This window comes from Apis cerana, linkage group LG11, assembly GCF_029169275.1.
Source record: "Apis cerana isolate GH-2021 linkage group LG11, AcerK_1.0, whole genome shotgun sequence".
Classification (NCBI taxonomy): domain Eukaryota; kingdom Metazoa; phylum Arthropoda; class Insecta; order Hymenoptera; family Apidae; genus Apis; species Apis cerana.
Genome location: NC_083862.1, coordinates 2,106,998 through 2,125,212, shown reverse-complemented (window position 1 = coordinate 2,125,212; position 18,215 = coordinate 2,106,998). Strand labels below are relative to the sequence as shown.

Below are 18,215 nucleotides of genomic sequence, written 5' to 3'. Positions count from 1 at the left end.
TATTACTATCACTTATAACTATATTTATGACATTAATTTTCACGAAACTTATTTGACAAAATTGATTAATATTTCTAATTTTTTTTTACATTTTTATCATATCATGTCAAATTAATATAACTAAAATATTTGTTTTTAGATATATTTTAACATATGCCGATAGAAACGTATTAATTAAATTTTAACATATCAATTTATGTGTATCTTTAGAAGAACTTAAATTTTTTAAATTAAGCAACTTTTAATTTTAATTAAATTAATATTGATTATTTAGATAAAATATCTAATATAAATGGTCTTTTTCAACACACAAGATTTAAATACAAATTATTTTAAAAAAAGCACTTAGAGATAATATTATATAATATTTTAATAATAGCAAATAAACAAAATAAAAATAAACAAAAAGAAGCATAGAAAATATTTATTATTAATAAAGATATTCTCTTTTAATTTGTAAAGTATTTTGGTCTTTGAAATAAAAATTATCATCATATTTATTAATATCGTAAATTGTTGTTTTCATCTTGTAATTCTGAGTTCTATCATTTTTACATAATTTCAAATTTTATTTTTTTTTAAATTTTCTTTGTTCAATTTATTATGTTTCAGATTAGAATTGAACATGCTCGAGATTGCCATTGTTATAAATAATTAACACATAATCTATATTTTATCTCCTATAAATAACATTTATATGTCATATAAATAATATTAATATATATCTAAGACATTTGTGGAGGATTAAAAACAAAATAAAATTAATGCTTATTTATCAAGGTATAAACAATTTAATATTAATTCTTCAATTCTTCTGACACATAATTTTCGACAAAATAAGTGATATCTCACTATAGCCAATGTTATATTATTACAGAACAGAAGCATGTCACGTATCACGATACGATACTTAACTTTGGTAAATCTTAACAAAAATATTTATTCATAGGTGATAGATATAGATAAAATATATAATATAAAAGGAAAATTGAATAAATTTTTTTAAAATTTATTTCTATTTTATTCATAAGAAATCTTATTCTTAAGAAAGCGAAATCAAGGAAAAATAATTAACTGTCAGAATATGTTAGTGCTTGGATAATTATTAAAGAATTAAAGGTTTAGATGTGAAATTAATGTACCTTCATGTAATTAATTAATATATATTTTATTTATATTTGCTGAAAACAATAATCTTAACAAAGATATTGTAAAAACATTGAAACCAATAAAATAACTGCTATTTTAAATAATTATTATATAAAATTTGAAAAAAGTAATATTGGTTATAGAGAAGTAATATGAAATTTCTTTTTTTTTTCATAGTTTATGTCTTTTTATCAATTACTGGTTTCAAACTGTTTTGTTTAACTTTAACTTGTTTTTTTAATTTAATTTGTTTTTCTTTAATTTATTATTTCAATTCACTTATTCATATATAATATAATAGATATTTATATAAATATAAGTAACGTATTAATTTCTATATTGTTGTAATTTTTAAAGGTAGAATTATAATTTATTTATAATAATTATTTATTTATAACAAAATTTTGAAAAATATTTGATTTATATCGAGAAAAAAATTAACAGATTTTAATGTGATCTTGAAGAATGGTGAGCTTGATTGTTAAAATTTACGCAACGAGTATTCTTTATTAGGTCATTTACATTCGCACCCAAAATTCTGAAGTTCACTTCGTTGAAATTATAATTATGGTTCATAAATTTCTGTAATCTGTTACTTAAAGCCAACATATATTCATTCCTTTGAGTTCTATTAATCCTGCTGGATTGTGGAAAATCTTGCTTAATTTTTATACTAAATATCATTTGAAGTGTCTCTTCATTCTGAGCGACCATATCCTGTAATTTTAAAATAATTTCATTTTTATTTATATTTCTTTCTAAGAAATATTTATTGCTAAAACATAAATGACATGAATTCGATTATTTAGTTAAATTTTGTCAATGCATCTATAATTTTCTCATATTTACAGAAATTTTAAAACAATGTTTATATTCATTAATTTTTTGATACGATTATCAAATTCGATCACTTTTGTGAATTTAATTAAAAGTTTGTGCAATGAAAAGCGATCTTGATTATTTGATTGAAAGATAATTAAGATAAACGTAGTTTTGTAAAGAAAACGATTTAAGGATTTTATTGAAAAAAACATTATTTCCATTGATCAAAGACAAGCGTTGCTGGAATCACGTGATTCGTATCTCTGTCAAATATATTGTAACAGGGATAATGTAACGTCATGTATTTTTCATGTGGAAAAAAACTGCTAAATCTAGTAATTGGAAAAAATATGCCAAGAAAAAAAAAGAAGCTTAACAAATTACTAACAATATTTTGCCTCTGAATTGGTTGATAGTCATTCAAGCACCCAAGAGCTGAATTATTCACAAAGAAGACAACGCCATTTTTCGATACTGCTTTAGCGAATAATTGAGTATTGTAAATGTCTTCAACTCTGAAATTAATAAAAAATGTGCATAATGTGGAGCATTGATAAAAAACATTAATCATGATGTATAAAAATATCAATTGAAGCTTATTTATTAAATTATTAACAATATAAATTTATATTAGATGATAATATAACAAAGACAGAATTCTATATTCTGTACTATGTTTTATCCAATAATATTTTTCAATGTGAAGTATATATACAATAGAAAACAATTTTCAATATTTTCAATTAGAAATACTCAAAATTGTATTGGCCGTGAAACATTGAAATTGAAAAACTATTTTCCAGAAATTTGGAGAATTAGTTCTCCAAAAATGTTCCATAAACATATTAACAGGATAAATAACAATGATATATTCTATTATATAAAATTTTAAAAATTATTCACCCTTTATATTGCACGTTATTTCCTTTATATTCTGATTTCATGAATGGTTCCGTGTTAACGTAATACAAACTTTGAGAAGAGAGTGGGCTGTAATAAAGATTGTTCGTCACGAGACTAACTGCTATTCCAAAAATTCCATCTTGCAATGTGAAACTTTCACCCGCGATCGTCAATTCGGTATATCTGGAATCGAAAGTGTTGGAAGTCAATCGATGGAGAGAATCGTCGGAATTTTGATAAACACTTAAAGCATTATCTCTGTTGTCTGCCATATATGCCTAATGTATCATTTATATATAAGTAATAATATTATAGGTTTGAACTTTTTGATCTACCTGAATGAAATGCTACTGATAACATAATGGTTATTCAATTATAAATATCTAAATAGATTTAAATAATAATCCAATGTAAAAAAACATAAAAAATATGTACATTTTTTAAAAAATCTTTCAAAAATTACTAAGTTAGTTTTGTAAGACAATTTAATATTATTTGATACATTTTTCTGCTAAAGGAAATAAAAAAAAACTATAAAATCATTTTTTTACATAAAAACGAAATAATCTAAATTTTAATTTTTTGATCTAAATAATTCAAGTATTATTTCACTATTTCAAAAGTTATGAAGTTTTATCATATTGCAACATTATTCACATAATTTATAATTTAAAACCACACAAAGAATTTCTATTATATAAAAAATATAATCAGACATAAAAGAAAAATAAAAAATTTCCAAGAAAATCAAGATGATTACTTTTAAACTTACCATAGTATTTATAGGATCTACAGCATGAACAGCTAGAAATACTAGTCCTCCTTTTCCTGTGGTGGCATTTACAGCAATATCATAGCGGTATATGGACTTGTTTAAGCAATGAGGTATTCAGATCAAAGGCAAGCAATTTTGGAGAACAAATGAGTTTGGTATTGTTAATGAGACCTGAGTCCAGAACCCACAATCTATCGAATTTGTCGATCTAAATATTATAGAACAATTGAATTTTTTTCTTTTCAAAAGAAATATTAATTCTGAAGATATTTATAATAAAAAGTTTGAATTTTTACCGCAATTTTGTAAGCGCTCACGATTCCAGAGCAATCTTTATACTTCGCCCACGATCAATCAGGATAGAAGTCGTTCACTGTTGCCAATTTTGTCAGATATCACATTCAAAAAAAAAAGGCACGCCATCGTATCTTATTACAGTGATAAAAGTTTTGTCTTGAAATGCAAAATATTATCCAATATTATTTAACAACATAAAAATCAAGAAATATGAGTGATGAAAATTATTGAATATTAAGTATTTTGACAAATTAAATACAATAATAAAATTTTTTATGATACCATGCCATTGATCGACATGAGAACTTATACCAAAGCATACCACCAGCAATAACCACCTTGTCATTTCTAATTATGAAATTTTTATTTAAAATTTTTATTTGTAATTTAAAATTTTTTAAATTATTTATTTATTTTAAATATTTTTAAAGAATTAGAATGTGACAAGTAATTTATATTCCATAAAGAAGTAATTTAAGTAAAAAAAAATTTACAAAATTTCATTTATTTGTTGTGTCATATAGCTATTTTTTCTTTGTTTGTACCTTATGCATAATTATGAAAAAACTATTAATTGAGATAATAATTGCTTCTATTAAGACAAATGCTTATAAGAAACAATTTTTAAAAAATATTATATAACTCAATGTTCATTTAATTTATTTAAAAATTAACAGTCTAAAGAAATAGTTCGTATAGTCTACAAGAGATGGAATATAGAGAATTTAATAGTTCTCTTTATAATTTAGGTGCAACCAGTGTATTGTATCTATGTGTGTTTACATCTGAATTTAAAAATTGAAAAATTTGAAAGAACACTTTTTCATAGTTAAAGAAACATTAATAAAAATTGATTAATAATGAAAATTTAATAAGTCTTATTAAAACTTTAATAAGTCTTATTAATGCCGATTCTGCAATTTTCTAATTATTTTAATTTTATTTATCTTTCTTCTCATCAAATATTTGCTGATGTGGTCCATTTGATAATTTAAAATATTTGTTACGTAACATGTTCACTTTATTTTCAGTTGTTAAGATTGGTCAAAAATATGTTTTGTTATATTTATAGAAAAATATAACAATTCGATTATTTGAAACAAATAAAAAAAATAACGAATAATTAATGAAACTAAAAAATGGATAAATAATTGTATTGGATATGTTAGTAGCTAATAGTATTGTTTGTAATTATAACAATTTTCACAATATTTATTCGTCAAAATTAATTAATATCTCTAATTTTTCTTTATATTTTTATCATATTGTTAATTTTAAAATTAATTTAATTTAAATATTTTTTTATAAAAATATTTATATAATTAGCGATAAAAATATACTAATTAAATCTCAGCGCATGTCTTTTATGCGCTTCTTAAAAGATTTTTTAAATTGAAAAATTTAACTAAGATTTAATTTTTGATCAAATTATTAATGAATATATATTGTACACATATAAAAGAAATCTAAAGAATATTTCTAATTAATAACGATATTCTTTCCTGTCAATAGTTGATTTTCGTTCTAACTGTATCATTTATAAATCCGAAAAATATTATGACAATTCAAAACATTGCTCCTCTGAGTCGTAAAATATTCCGGCCTCTGAAATTATAAATTAATTATCCTGGTATTTGTTGGGGATATTATGAATTGTTGTTTTCATCTTGTGATTCTGCGAATTTTTTCGTTTTTAATAATCCTAAAATTTTATATATTTTTGAAAAAATTTTTGAATTGAAAAAATTGAGAATATATTATGTTCCGAGTTATAATCGAACTTACTTCAAATCGATATTATGCAATATCTTTATTTTTTGTTAAAATAAGAATTTGTCTATGAAAAAATGTGAAGTAGAAAAGAATTATGCAACAATGTTTAATGTTAATCCAAACACAAAATTGTTTATAATTGTGAAAATCAATTTTCTACCATTCAATGTTATCTATTAAAACTAGTTTAATTTCTTTGCAATAAATTTCGACATGAGAAAATACATAATGCCAATGCTTATTGCCAATGCTATATTATAAATATAGGCATGTCACATGCCATGCTTAATTTTTGTAACTTTTAATAAAAATATTTATTTCTTGATAATAGATAAGGATTATAAAATATATATAACATAAAAACTTGAATAAAAGTTTATTTCTATTCTACCAAATAATATAAGAAATGTATTTGATAACTTTTAGTAAAGAAATTGTGGAAAAAACAATTAATTGTCAGAAATTTTATTATTATATTATTATATTATATTAATGCTTAAATAATTGTGAAAGAATCAATTTAGATATGAAATCAATGAAGTATATTTAATATAATGCAAATACACATTAATTTTTATATTATCATAATTTTTTAAAGGTAAGACAATAAAAATGAAAAATATCATGCAAAAACGATATTTATTTTATTCATTTATAATATAAAGAAATTTGAAACAATATTTGGTTTATAGTCGAGAAAAGACTAATTAACAGATTTTAATATAAAGAACGACTACCTTAATTATTATGCTTATTTTGATTACCATTCTGATTGTTAGAATTTGCACAACGAGTGTTCATTATTAAATCGTTTACATTTGCAGCCAAAATTCGGAAATTTACTTCGTTGAAATTATAATCATTGTTTATAAATTTCTGTAATTTCATACTTAAAGCCATCATATATTCATTCATTTGTCTATTCATTCTATTCATTCTATCCATCCTATCCATCCTACCCATCCTATGCATCTTATTTATCTTATCCATTTTATCCATTCTATCCATTCTGTCCATTCTTGTATCTATTCTTGTGTCCATTCTATCCATTCTATCCATTCTATTCATTATATCTATTCTATCCATTCTATCCATTCTATCCATTTTATCTATTCTAATCACACTATCCATCCTATCCATTTTATTCGTCTTATCCATTATATCCATCCTATCCATCCTATCCATTTTATTCGTCCTATCCATTATATCCATCCTATCCATCCTATCCATTCTATCCATCCTATCCATCCTATCCATCCTATCCATCCTATCCATCCTATCCATCTTATCCATCCTATCCATCCTATCCATCCTATCCATCCTATCCATCCTATCCATCCTATCCATTCTATTCATACTATTCATCTTATGCATCCTATTCATCCTGTTGGATTGTGGGAGATGCATCATTTTCATAGCAACGACCGTTTGAAGTGTCTCTTCATTCTGAGCGACCATATCCTGTAATTTTAAAATAATTAAAAACATTTTTATTTATACTTTCTTCTAAAAAACATTTGTCGCTAAAATGTAAATGATATAAATTCGATTATTTAATTGAGTATTGTCAAAGCATCTGTAATTTTCTTATATTTACATTTTAAAAATGTTTATATTAATTTTTTATGTGATTATCGAATCGATCAAATTCAATCACTTTTATGAACTAAAATTTTGCGCAATGAAAAGTCATCTCGATGAGTTAATTAAAAAATAATTAAGATAAACATACATTTATAAAGAAAAGTATTTAAGAACTTTATTGAAAAAAACACGTGACGTTATATTATTTCCACTATAATTATTACATGGCCAAAGACAAATATGGAATTTGTCAAATTTATAATAACTGGGATAATATAACGTCATGTATTTTTTCTCGTCTGAAAAAAAGACTGCAAATAATACTAGTTCGGCTGTAAGAAAAGAAAAAAAATTAAAAAATTACTAACCATATTTTGTCTCTGAAGTGGTTGGTGCTCATTCCAACAACCAATAGCTGAATTATTCATGAGACCGAAAAAGAGAACGCCATTTTTCGACATTATTTTAGCAATTGATTGAGTATTGAAAATATCTTGGACACTGGAATTAAAAAAAAATATAGAATTAAGAAAAAATATAGAACACATTGATTAAGCATTGATTAATTTTGGTAAAAAATATAAAAATATTGGATGAAGTTTATTTTTTAAGTTATTAGTAATTTAAATTTACATTATATATAATAGAGAGGGAATTCTTGTTTCATCTAACAGTATTTCTCAATGATTGTACATTCGACAAGAAACAATTTGAAAATTTTTAATTAGAAATACTTGAAATCATATTAATCATAATTTATAAGTTGACAAATATTCTTCTTCACAATCAAACTTCCACAGAAATTTTACGAATTATTAACACACTATTTAACAAATTATTCTATTTTTAAAAATTTTAAAAATTATTTTTATATTTACCCTTCATGTTGTACGTTATTTGTTCCATATTGTGATTTCATGAAGGGTTTCGTATTAACATAATACAAACTGCGAGAAGCGAGAGGACTGTAATAAAGATTGTTTGTCATGGGACTGAGTGCCATTCCAAAAATTCCATCTTGCAATGTGAAACTTTCTCCTGCGGCCATCATTTTGATATATTTGGGATCGTAATCGAAAGTGTTGGAAGTCAATCGATGGAAGGAATCATCGGAATTTTGATAAACAATTAAAGCATCACCCTTGTTATCTGCCATATACACCTGTTGTATTATTATTATATTATAAGTAATAATATTGTTCGATTGATTTTAATTTTTTTTTGATTTTGTATCTTTCAAATAGATTTTTCTTATTAATTTTAATGTAAATAACTGAATACGAATTTGCAGGACATCTTCTCCAGAATACATAATTTTTAAAGAAAAATTATATTATTGACAAGAAATAATTTTTTTCGAATAAAATGCTAAATAACATAATGATTATTAAATTATAAATATCTAAATATGTTTAAATAATGATCCAAGATACATCAGAAGTACTTTCGTTTTTACTAAAATCTTATAAAAATTAATGAAATAAATTAACTTTACTTTAAAGTGATAACTTTTACTTTAAAGAAAAATATTAAAAAAAGCTACAAAATCATTTTTCTTTATACATAAAAACAAAGTGTATGTATAAGTGTAGTGTATACTTCAATTTTTTTTATTTAAATTAGAAAAATATATAACTATTTCGAAAGTTATGAATTTTATTTGTATTATATTACAATATTATTATTTTTTTATTTAATTTCCATTATATAGGAAATAAGCAAATATAAGAGAAAAATAAAAAATTTCCAAGAAAATGAAGACGATTACTTTTATAGGTTAAACTCACCAGAGTATTCATAGGATCCATAGCTTGAACAACTAGATTTTCTAGTCCTCCTTTTCCTGTAGTGGCATTTATGGCAATATCATGCGGCATTATAACTTGCTTAATCTGCTGTGAGGTATTGAGATCAAAGACATGCAATTTTGGTGAACACATGGGTTGAGTATTATTGATAATACCTGAGTCCAGAACCCACAATCTGTCGAACTTGTCGATCTAAATATCATAACAAATCATCCAAATATCACAACAATGAATTTTTTTTTTTTCAAAAATTTAATTTTGTAAATATTCATAGAAAAAGCGTTTCAATTACCGCAATTTTGTAAGCGCTCACGATTCCAGAGCAACCTTTATAGTTCGCCCACGACCAATCAGGATATGGCTGCAGAAGAGGTCCACCGTTGCCAATTTTCTTAGATATCACGTTTAAAGAGGAAGGTACACCTTTGTATCTTAGTACGGTGACAAAAGTCATATCTTGAACAAGTAACGTGAAATAGAGTGTGGAATATATTCTAACAATTCAAAAATCGAGGAATTCAAATAAAGAAATTGAATATTAAATGAATAGAATATTAAGTGTTTCAAGAAGAAAAATACAATATTAATTAAAATACGGATATTTTACCATGCCATCGATCGACATCGAAGGGATAATTTTTCGTATGGTCATATTCGCCAGATTGAATCGCAGCTTGTCTTTTTTCGTCGCTACCGAAGTCATAATCAAGATACTTCCATTCGTGAATCACGTTCATCGAATTTGCCAAATTTCTCGAAGAATTTTCTCGAACAGTGGCGCCTGTGATACCTTGACAAGCTATGCCAAGGCACACCACCAGCAACAACCAACTTGTCATTGTTCTACAAGATATTTTGTCTTATCAGCCAAATAAAAAATTATAAATATTACTTATGGAACACTTACCTTGGATGCAAATATTTTGCAAACGACAGTTTCAAGAGAACGCAGAGTGTATATGAACTACAGAATTTGTTGAATTTTGACTAATGGTCGGTCAATATATAGTCGGTAATGACGTGTACTTCACAAAGTAAATTGTAATTTTAAATTTTCAAATTTATTGTTTATTTTGTTGCGAATATTTTTTAAAGGATTAGAATTTGACAGGTTATAATTTATATTTCTTAAAGAAGTAATTTAAGTAAAAACTATACATGATTTATCTGTTCTGTCACATAGCTGTTTTTCTTTTTTTGTATTTCTGTTTCATGCATAATTTTAGAGAACTATTAATCGAAATAATGGCTTCTGAGACAAATGCTAATGAAAAATAATTTTTCAAAAATAGAATTGAAAAATATTACGTAAAATAATCTTTATTTAATTTATTTAAAAATAAGTTTAAATAGATATAGTCTATGAGAGATGGAATATAAATATATATAAATATTTGACGATTCTCTTTGCAAATTAATTTATATGTAATTAATGTATTCTATTATTAGGTTTATGTCTGAAATTTGAAAAATATTTATTATATTAAATTTTTTATGATTATATTAGATCATTATCGCTTATAATTGTAATCATAATTTTCGTAAAACTTATTTGTCAAAATTAATTAACATTTCTAATTTTTTCTATATTTTTATCACATCGTGTAAAATTAATATAATTATATAAAATATTTTTTTATAAATGGCGATAAAAACGTGTTAATTAAATCTCAACTTATGAATTTTTATACATGATTTTAGAAAAATTTACACATCTTAAAAAAAATTGAAAATTGAAAAATTTAAATGAAGTTTAATTTTTAATGACTAAATTGTTAACAAATATATACTGTATATATAAAGAAAGACTAAAGAATATTTATGGTTAATAATAATATTCTCTCTTGTTAATAATTGATTTTTATTTTGATAAATCTATCATTTTTTAAATCCCAAAAATACATAATTCATTGCTCCTCTAAATTGTAAAATATTCTGAATTAAATATAAATTATTATCATATTTATTCATATTGTGAATTGTTCTTTTGATTTTGTAATTCTGCAAGTTCCATTGTTTTTACATAATCCCAAATTTCATATTTTTTAAAAAAATTTTCTTCATCGATTATGTTAACGTTTGTGCATATTTTAATTCCTAGAATTGATTTTTTAAAGATGTTCCATGAATATATTAATTTTATCTATAGATAATTTTATTTAAATTCGTCAAGTAAAGAAAAAACATTACAATAAATGCCTTAAAAAATTAATTATATATAACTTATAAATAATTTTTTTTTTGTTGAAGTACTTTTTCTGTAGAGAGTTGTGAAATATGAGAATTGAAGAAAAGAATTGTACAACAATTTTTAATGTTAATCCAAATTAATACAAAATTGCTTATGATTTTAAAAATATTAATTTTTCTATCAATATTTAATATGTTGTCCACTCAACTAACTCAATTCCTCTGTGACCCTCTGTGACAAATGTTGATACTAAAATACATGATATCTTATCTCTATTGCTATATTATAAACAGAGAAATGTCATGATATTTAACTTTGGCAGTTTTTAATAAGAATACTTGCTCGTGGCTGATAAATAAAGATTAATATAACATAACATAAAAGAACATATATTACATCACATAAAAGAAAATTTGAATAAAAATTTATTTCTATGTTACTCATAAGAAATGTTATTCTGTTTCAATAAAGCGAAATCGAGGAAGAAATAATCAATAATCAAAGAATCAGATTTAGATGTGAAATTAATGAAATCTATCTTCGTATAATCATTAATATTATACTTATTCAAAGTGATAATTTTCACAAACAAGTATTATAAAAAACATTGAAACCAATGAAATAATTAATTAAATAATTGTTATGCAAAATATTTGTTATGGAAAAAATGTTATACAAACATAATAAAAATTTATTTTTCTTTCACGCTTTATATCCTTTTATCAATTACTGTTTTCAAACTGTTTTGTTTAATTCTTTAATCTGTTATTTTATTTCTACTTTTATTTAATTATATTAAATATAATATAAGAAATATTGGAACTATTATAAACACAAGTACTCATTAATTTCTATATTATTATAATTTTTAAAGGTAGGGCAATAAAAATGAAAGATATCATGCGAAAATGATATTTATTTTATTAATTTATAATGCAAATAAATTTTTAAAAATATTTGATTTACCACGAGAAAAAATTAATCTATAGAATTTAATATGATCTTGGAAAAGATCTAATGAGCTTGATTCTTATGTTTATTTTGATTGTTATTCTGATTTTTAGAATTTGCACAACGAGTGTTTTTTATTAAGTTCTTTACATTCGCACCCAATATTCGGAAATTTATGTCGTTGAAATTAAAATCATTGTTTACTATTTTCTGCATTCTGTTACTTAAAGCCAACATATATTCATTCTTGTGAATTCTATTCATCCTTCCGGAATATGGAAGATTTTGTATAATTTTCACACTAGTGATTGTTTGAAGTGTCTCTTCATTCTGAGCGACCATATCCTGTAATTTTAAAATAATTTCATTTTTATTTGTAATTTTTCCTAGAAAATTTAAATATTTAAATATAATTTCATTTTTATTTTTAATTTTTTCTAGAAAATATTTGTTATTATGAAAACGTAAATGATATAAATTCGATTATTTGATTGAATGTTGTCAATATATCTCTCTTCGCGTATGTTTATAAAAATTTTAAAACGACGTTTATATTGATTAATTTTTTGATGTGACTATCGTATCGATCAAATTCAATCATTTTTATAAATTTAATTAAAAATTTGCGCAATAAAAATTACGTCTCGATAATCTGATTAAGAAATAGTTAATATAAATATAATTTTACAAAAAGAAACAAGTATTTCATTGAAAAAAAATATATGATGTTACATTATTTACACTATGCTTGATCAAACGTAAATGTTGCATTGAATCACGTGATTATATTATGTCTTTGTCAAATTATAATTGTAACATTATGTATTCTTCCTATATGAAAAAATAATAAATAATAGCAGTTGGAAGAAATATGCCAAGAAAAGGAGAAAGATTAAAAAATTACTAACCATATTTTGTTTCTGAAGTGGTTGATGCTCGTTCCAACAACCAATAGCTGAATTATTCACAAGTCCGAAGAAAAGGACGCCATTTTTCGACATTACTTTAGCGGATGATTGAGTGTTGAAAATATCTTGAATTCTGGAATTAATAAAAAATGTAGAATTAATTAAAAATGTACAAGATGTGGAACATATGTAAAGCATTGATAAAAAATTTTATCATTATCATATTAATTTTGATGTATAAAAATATTGGCTGAAACTTATTAAATTTATTAAGTTATTAGCAATTTAAATTTACATTATATGACAAAGAGGGAATTTTTTATATTCTTCTATATTCTTTTGTTTCATTTAATAATGTTTTTCAATGTAAGGCTGTATATATAAGAAACAATTTGAAAATTTTTAATTAGAAATACTTGAAATCATGATTAATCATGATTCATAAGTTGACAAATGTTCTTTTTTATAATCAATCTTCTATAGAAATTTCACGAATATATTAATATACTATTTAACAATGTGAATTATTTCTATTTCAGGAAATACTTTAAAAATTATTTTTATATTTACCCTTCATATTGTATATTATTTTCTCCATATTGTGATTTCATGAATGGTTCCGTGTTAACGTAATACAAACTGTGAGAAGTGAGAGGGCTGTAATAAAGATTGTTCGTCACAGGACTAAGTGCCATTCCAAAAATTCCATCATGCACTGTGAAACTTTCTCCCGCGACCGTCAATTCAGAATATCTGGGATCGTTATCAAAAGTATTGGAATTCAATCGATGGAAAGAATCATCGGAATTTTGATAGACGATTAAAGCATCACCTCTGTCATCTGCTATATATACCTGTATCATTATGTATTATAAGTAATAATATTCTTTGATATATTTTGACTTTTTTTTTTTTTTATTTTGTAACTTTCAATAGATCCTTCTTATTAATACTAATGTGCTGAATGCGAATCTGCAGATCATATTCTTCAAAATATTGTTTTTTAAGAAAAATTGTAATTTTTCAATTTGAGAAATATTTTATACTTTTAGAACTACATAGTTATTCAATTGTTAACGATTGGAAATGATTTCTTTCAAAATGCTACAAACAAAATTGTTATTAAATTATAAATATCTAAATATATTTAAATAATGATCCAGGTTAAAAAAACATTGAAAATACATACATTTTTAGTAAAATTTTTTAAAAATTAGTGATTTACAAGAATATGATAGATTTTTCTGCTGGGAAAACATCAAAAAAATCTATGAAATCATTTATATATATTATATATATAAGCGAAATAATATAAATTTTAAGTTTTTAATTTAAATTCAAAAATTATTTCACCATTTCAAAAATTATGAATTTTATTTTTATCATACTACAATATTATTATTTTTTTATTTAAAGCTACATAGATATTTTCTATTATATAAGATTTTCTATTATATATTAATAATTAAACATAAAGGAAAAATAAAAAATTTCCAAAAAAATGAAGATAATTATTTTTATAGTTTAAACTCACCATAGTATTCATAGGATCCATAGCTTGAACAACTAATGAGACGAGTCCTCCCATTCTTGTGCTGGCATTTACAGCAATATCGTACGGTATCTCGACTTGCTTGAGCAATTTCGAAGTTGTCAGATCAAAGGCAAGCAATTTTGGAGAACACATAAGTTGAATATTATTAATAAGACCTGAGTCCAGAACCCACAATCTGTCGAATTTGTCAATCTAAACATCATCGAATAAATAAATTTTTTTTCTTTCAAAAGAAAATTTAATTCTGAAGATATCCATAGAAAAAGTTTCAATTACCGCAATTTTGTAAACGCTCACGATTCCAGAACAATCTTTATAGTTCGCCCACGACCAATCAGGATACGGTTGGAGAAGGCGTCCACCGTTGCCAGTTTTGTCAGATATCACGTTCAAAGAGGAAGGTACACCATCGTATCTTATTACAGCGACAAAAGTCTTATCTAGAAGAAATGCAAAACGTTTGATATTTTTTAATAATACAATAATACAAGATATAAAAATCAAAAAATTTGAATGACAAATATAAATATTAAATTGAATATTAAATTGATTTGATAAGCAAAATATAATGTTAAATAAAATACGAATATTTTACCATGCCATTGATCGACGTCAAAGGGATAATTTTTCGTATAGTCGTATTCACCAAATTGAATCGCAGCTTGTTTTTTTTCATTGCTATCGAAATCATAATCAAGATATTTCCATTCGTGAATCACGTTCATCGAATGTTCCAAATTTTTTGAAGATTTTCTTCGATGAATCGCGCTTGTGACATCTTGACAAGCTATGCTAAGACACACTATCAGCAGTAACCAGTTTGTCATTTTTCTACAAAATATTTCGCAAATAAATGCAAGTAAAATATATGAAAATACTTATAGAGGATGCTGCCAATATTTTACGAGTAATAATTTTAAGAAAAGGCAGAATATAACTGTTGAATTTTGATTAACAGTCGGTCAATATATAGGTATTGACGTGTACTTCACAGAGATAAAATAAATTATATTTTTAAATTTTTTGTTTATTTTGTTGTAAATATTTTTTATTTATTTTTAAAAAATTAGAATGCGACAGGTTATAATTTATAATCCCTTAAGGAATAATTTAAGTAGGAACTTTATAGAATTTTGTTTATCTATTGAGTCACACAATATGTTATTTTTTGTTTTTGCATAGTTCTAAAAAACTATTAATCAAGATAATAATTGTTTATAAGACAAATTTATGAAAAATAATTTTTCATTACTTCAAAAATTTTATGTATCGTAGTATTTATTTAATTTATTTAGAAATTAATGCAATCTAGACATACAGTTAATATGTATATATAGATCACAAGAAATGAAATAGAGATAAAATAAATTTGTTGGTTATCTTTGCATATTAATTTGGATGTAACCAGTGTATCAATGTGTGTTCATATTCGAATTCAAAATTTGAAAGAACACATTTTCATACTTAAACAAATATGAAAATTAATAAAATTTTGACTTTTAAATTGTTAATAATTTATAATGTCTTTTTATTGGTGATTCTGCAATTTTTTAATTTATTATAATTTTATTTATCTTTTTTCTTCATTTTCATCTTTCTTCAAATATTTGTTGTTATAATCGATTCGATAATTTAAAATATTTGTTACTATACGTAACACAAGCATGTTTATTTAATTTTCATATGAAGATCAAAAATGTTTTTGTTGTTTATTTTTTTTTTGTTTAGAAAAATATAACAATTCTATTATTTGAAACAAATAAAAAAAAGTAAAAAATAATTTATGAAACTAAAAAGTGAATAAATAAATGATTATATTGGATATATATTACTAGTTAATAGTATCACTATCACTTGTATATTTATGACATTAATTTTCACAAAGCTTATATTTCTCAAAATTAATTAACACTTCTAATCTTTTTCTATATTTTTATCTCATTGCATAAATTTAATAATAAAGTAAAATATTTTTTTATAAATAGGGATAGAAACATGTTAATTAAATTTTTATGCGTATCTTTAGAAAAATTTAAATTTTTTAAAATAAAAAATTTTAATATAATTTAATTTTTAATGATCGAATTGTTAACAAAAAAAAAAGAAATCTGAAAAAATATTTTTAGTTAATAACAATATCTTCTCCTATAGTCAATTCTCGTTCCAACAATCATTTATAAATTCGAAAAAAACAATGATAATTCAAGACACTTCTCTATTTGAGTCAAAATATTTTGGCTTTTGAATTAAATATTTTATTATATTATATTATAAATTAAATTATCATCATATTTACTGATATTGTAGATTGTTGATTTGATCTTATAATTCTGTAAGCTCCACTATTTTTAAATAATTCCAAATTTCATATTTTTTTGAAAAATTGCTTTCGTCAATTGTGAATATATCATGTTCCAGATTATAATCGAACATATTCCAAATTAAAATTATTATAAATGATTAATGCGTAATCTATGTTGTCAGCAAACACCTGTTACACAAAAATATAAAAAAAGTTAATATATTTTTAAAATATTTTCGAACTAAAAGAATTATATAAAAGTTGATCGATTGAAGTTTACTTACCAAAATACAAACAATTTAATATTGGATTATAATGAAGAGAAAATGATAAGATGTGATAGAGACAAAACCTATCTCAGTCTTTTTTATTTAATATAAATTCAAATTCTTTATAATTTAATAAATAAATCTTGATCATCATGTTAATTTTCGCACTTGTTTTGGGTTCCATGAAAATATTGATTCTGCCTGTAATTAATATTTTATCTTTGTTCAGATTTATCAAGTAAAAGAGTGGATTAAAAATTAATCATATACATTTTATTTTTATTAAAACATTTCTTTGAAATGGAGTGGAGTTTCTAAAATATTTAGAAAAAATTGTGCAAAATTTGTTTAATGTATTTAATCCAAACAAAAATTGCTTATAATTTGTAAAATATTAATTTTCCAATCCATATTCAATGTGTTTCTATCATTAAAACTGGCTTATTTTCTTCTGCAAAAAATTTCCTAGTATAAAAAAAACTTAATATAGAATGATGTTATATTATCCACTCTGCCACTATTATGTTACAAAAGCACGTCACGTGACAAGATATTTGACCTTGGCCGCTTTTAGCAATACAAGAAACATCTGCATAAAAGAAAATTAGAATTTGTTCCATTATAGTCAGTTAATAATCAGAATACATTAATGCTGAAATAACTGTAAGAGTCAAATTTATATTAAATATGAAATCGATGATCTTAACATTTTGCAAAAGTGTTGAAATCAATAAAAATAACTTTTATTTTAAATAATTCTTTCACGTTTGATGTCCTATTATTCAACTATTTCAAACTGTTTAATTCTTTAAACTATTGTTATTTTTATTACTAACATTCACTCGTTCAATGATATTAAATATCAACTGATATCAAATTACTAATTTTTATATTATTGTAATTTTTATAAAATTAGGGCAATAAAAGT

The 18,215-nt window shown here is 23.2% G+C and overlaps 3 protein-coding genes across 4 annotated transcripts; all 3 read right to left on the bottom strand.

Moving 5' to 3' along the window:
• Nucleotides 1–1,497: 1,497 nt before the first annotated feature.
• LOC107994024 (major royal jelly protein 5-like) lies at nucleotides 1,498–3,292 on the bottom strand. The gene is made up of 3 exons (XM_062081322.1): nucleotides 2,875–3,292; nucleotides 2,360–2,486; nucleotides 1,498–1,866 (listed from the first exon to the last, which is right to left on the bottom strand). The coding sequence occupies exons 1-3, from the start codon at nucleotides 3,144–3,146 to the stop codon at nucleotides 1,597–1,599; spliced, it is 669 nt and encodes a 222-aa protein (XP_061937306.1). The 5' UTR covers nucleotides 3,147–3,292; the 3' UTR covers nucleotides 1,498–1,596.
• A 3,047-nt stretch (nucleotides 3,293–6,339) lies between these two features.
• On the bottom strand, nucleotides 6,340–11,525 carry LOC107997178 (major royal jelly protein 5). 2 transcript variants are annotated; one of them, XM_062081095.1, is made up of 7 exons: nucleotides 10,019–11,525; nucleotides 9,719–9,954; nucleotides 9,404–9,567; nucleotides 9,091–9,303; nucleotides 8,182–8,465; nucleotides 7,672–7,804; nucleotides 6,340–7,180 (listed from the first exon to the last, which is right to left on the bottom strand). In XM_062081095.1, exons 2-7 carry the CDS (start codon nucleotides 9,948–9,950, stop codon nucleotides 6,458–6,460), a joined length of 1,749 nt encoding a protein of 582 aa, XP_061937079.1. In that variant the 5' UTR covers nucleotides 9,951–9,954; nucleotides 10,019–11,525; the 3' UTR covers nucleotides 6,340–6,457.
• Nucleotides 11,526–12,200: 675 nt separating this feature from the next.
• On the bottom strand, nucleotides 12,201–18,204 carry LOC107997174 (major royal jelly protein 5). Its single transcript, XM_017055606.2, has 8 exons — nucleotides 17,558–18,204; nucleotides 17,303–17,488; nucleotides 15,312–17,207; nucleotides 14,993–15,156; nucleotides 14,696–14,908; nucleotides 13,732–14,015; nucleotides 13,162–13,294; nucleotides 12,201–12,598 (listed from the first exon to the last, which is right to left on the bottom strand). Exons 3-8 carry the CDS (start codon nucleotides 15,541–15,543, stop codon nucleotides 12,317–12,319), a joined length of 1,308 nt encoding a protein of 435 aa, XP_016911095.1. The 5' UTR covers nucleotides 15,544–17,207; nucleotides 17,303–17,488; nucleotides 17,558–18,204; the 3' UTR covers nucleotides 12,201–12,316.
• Nucleotides 18,205–18,215: the final 11 nt, after the last annotated feature.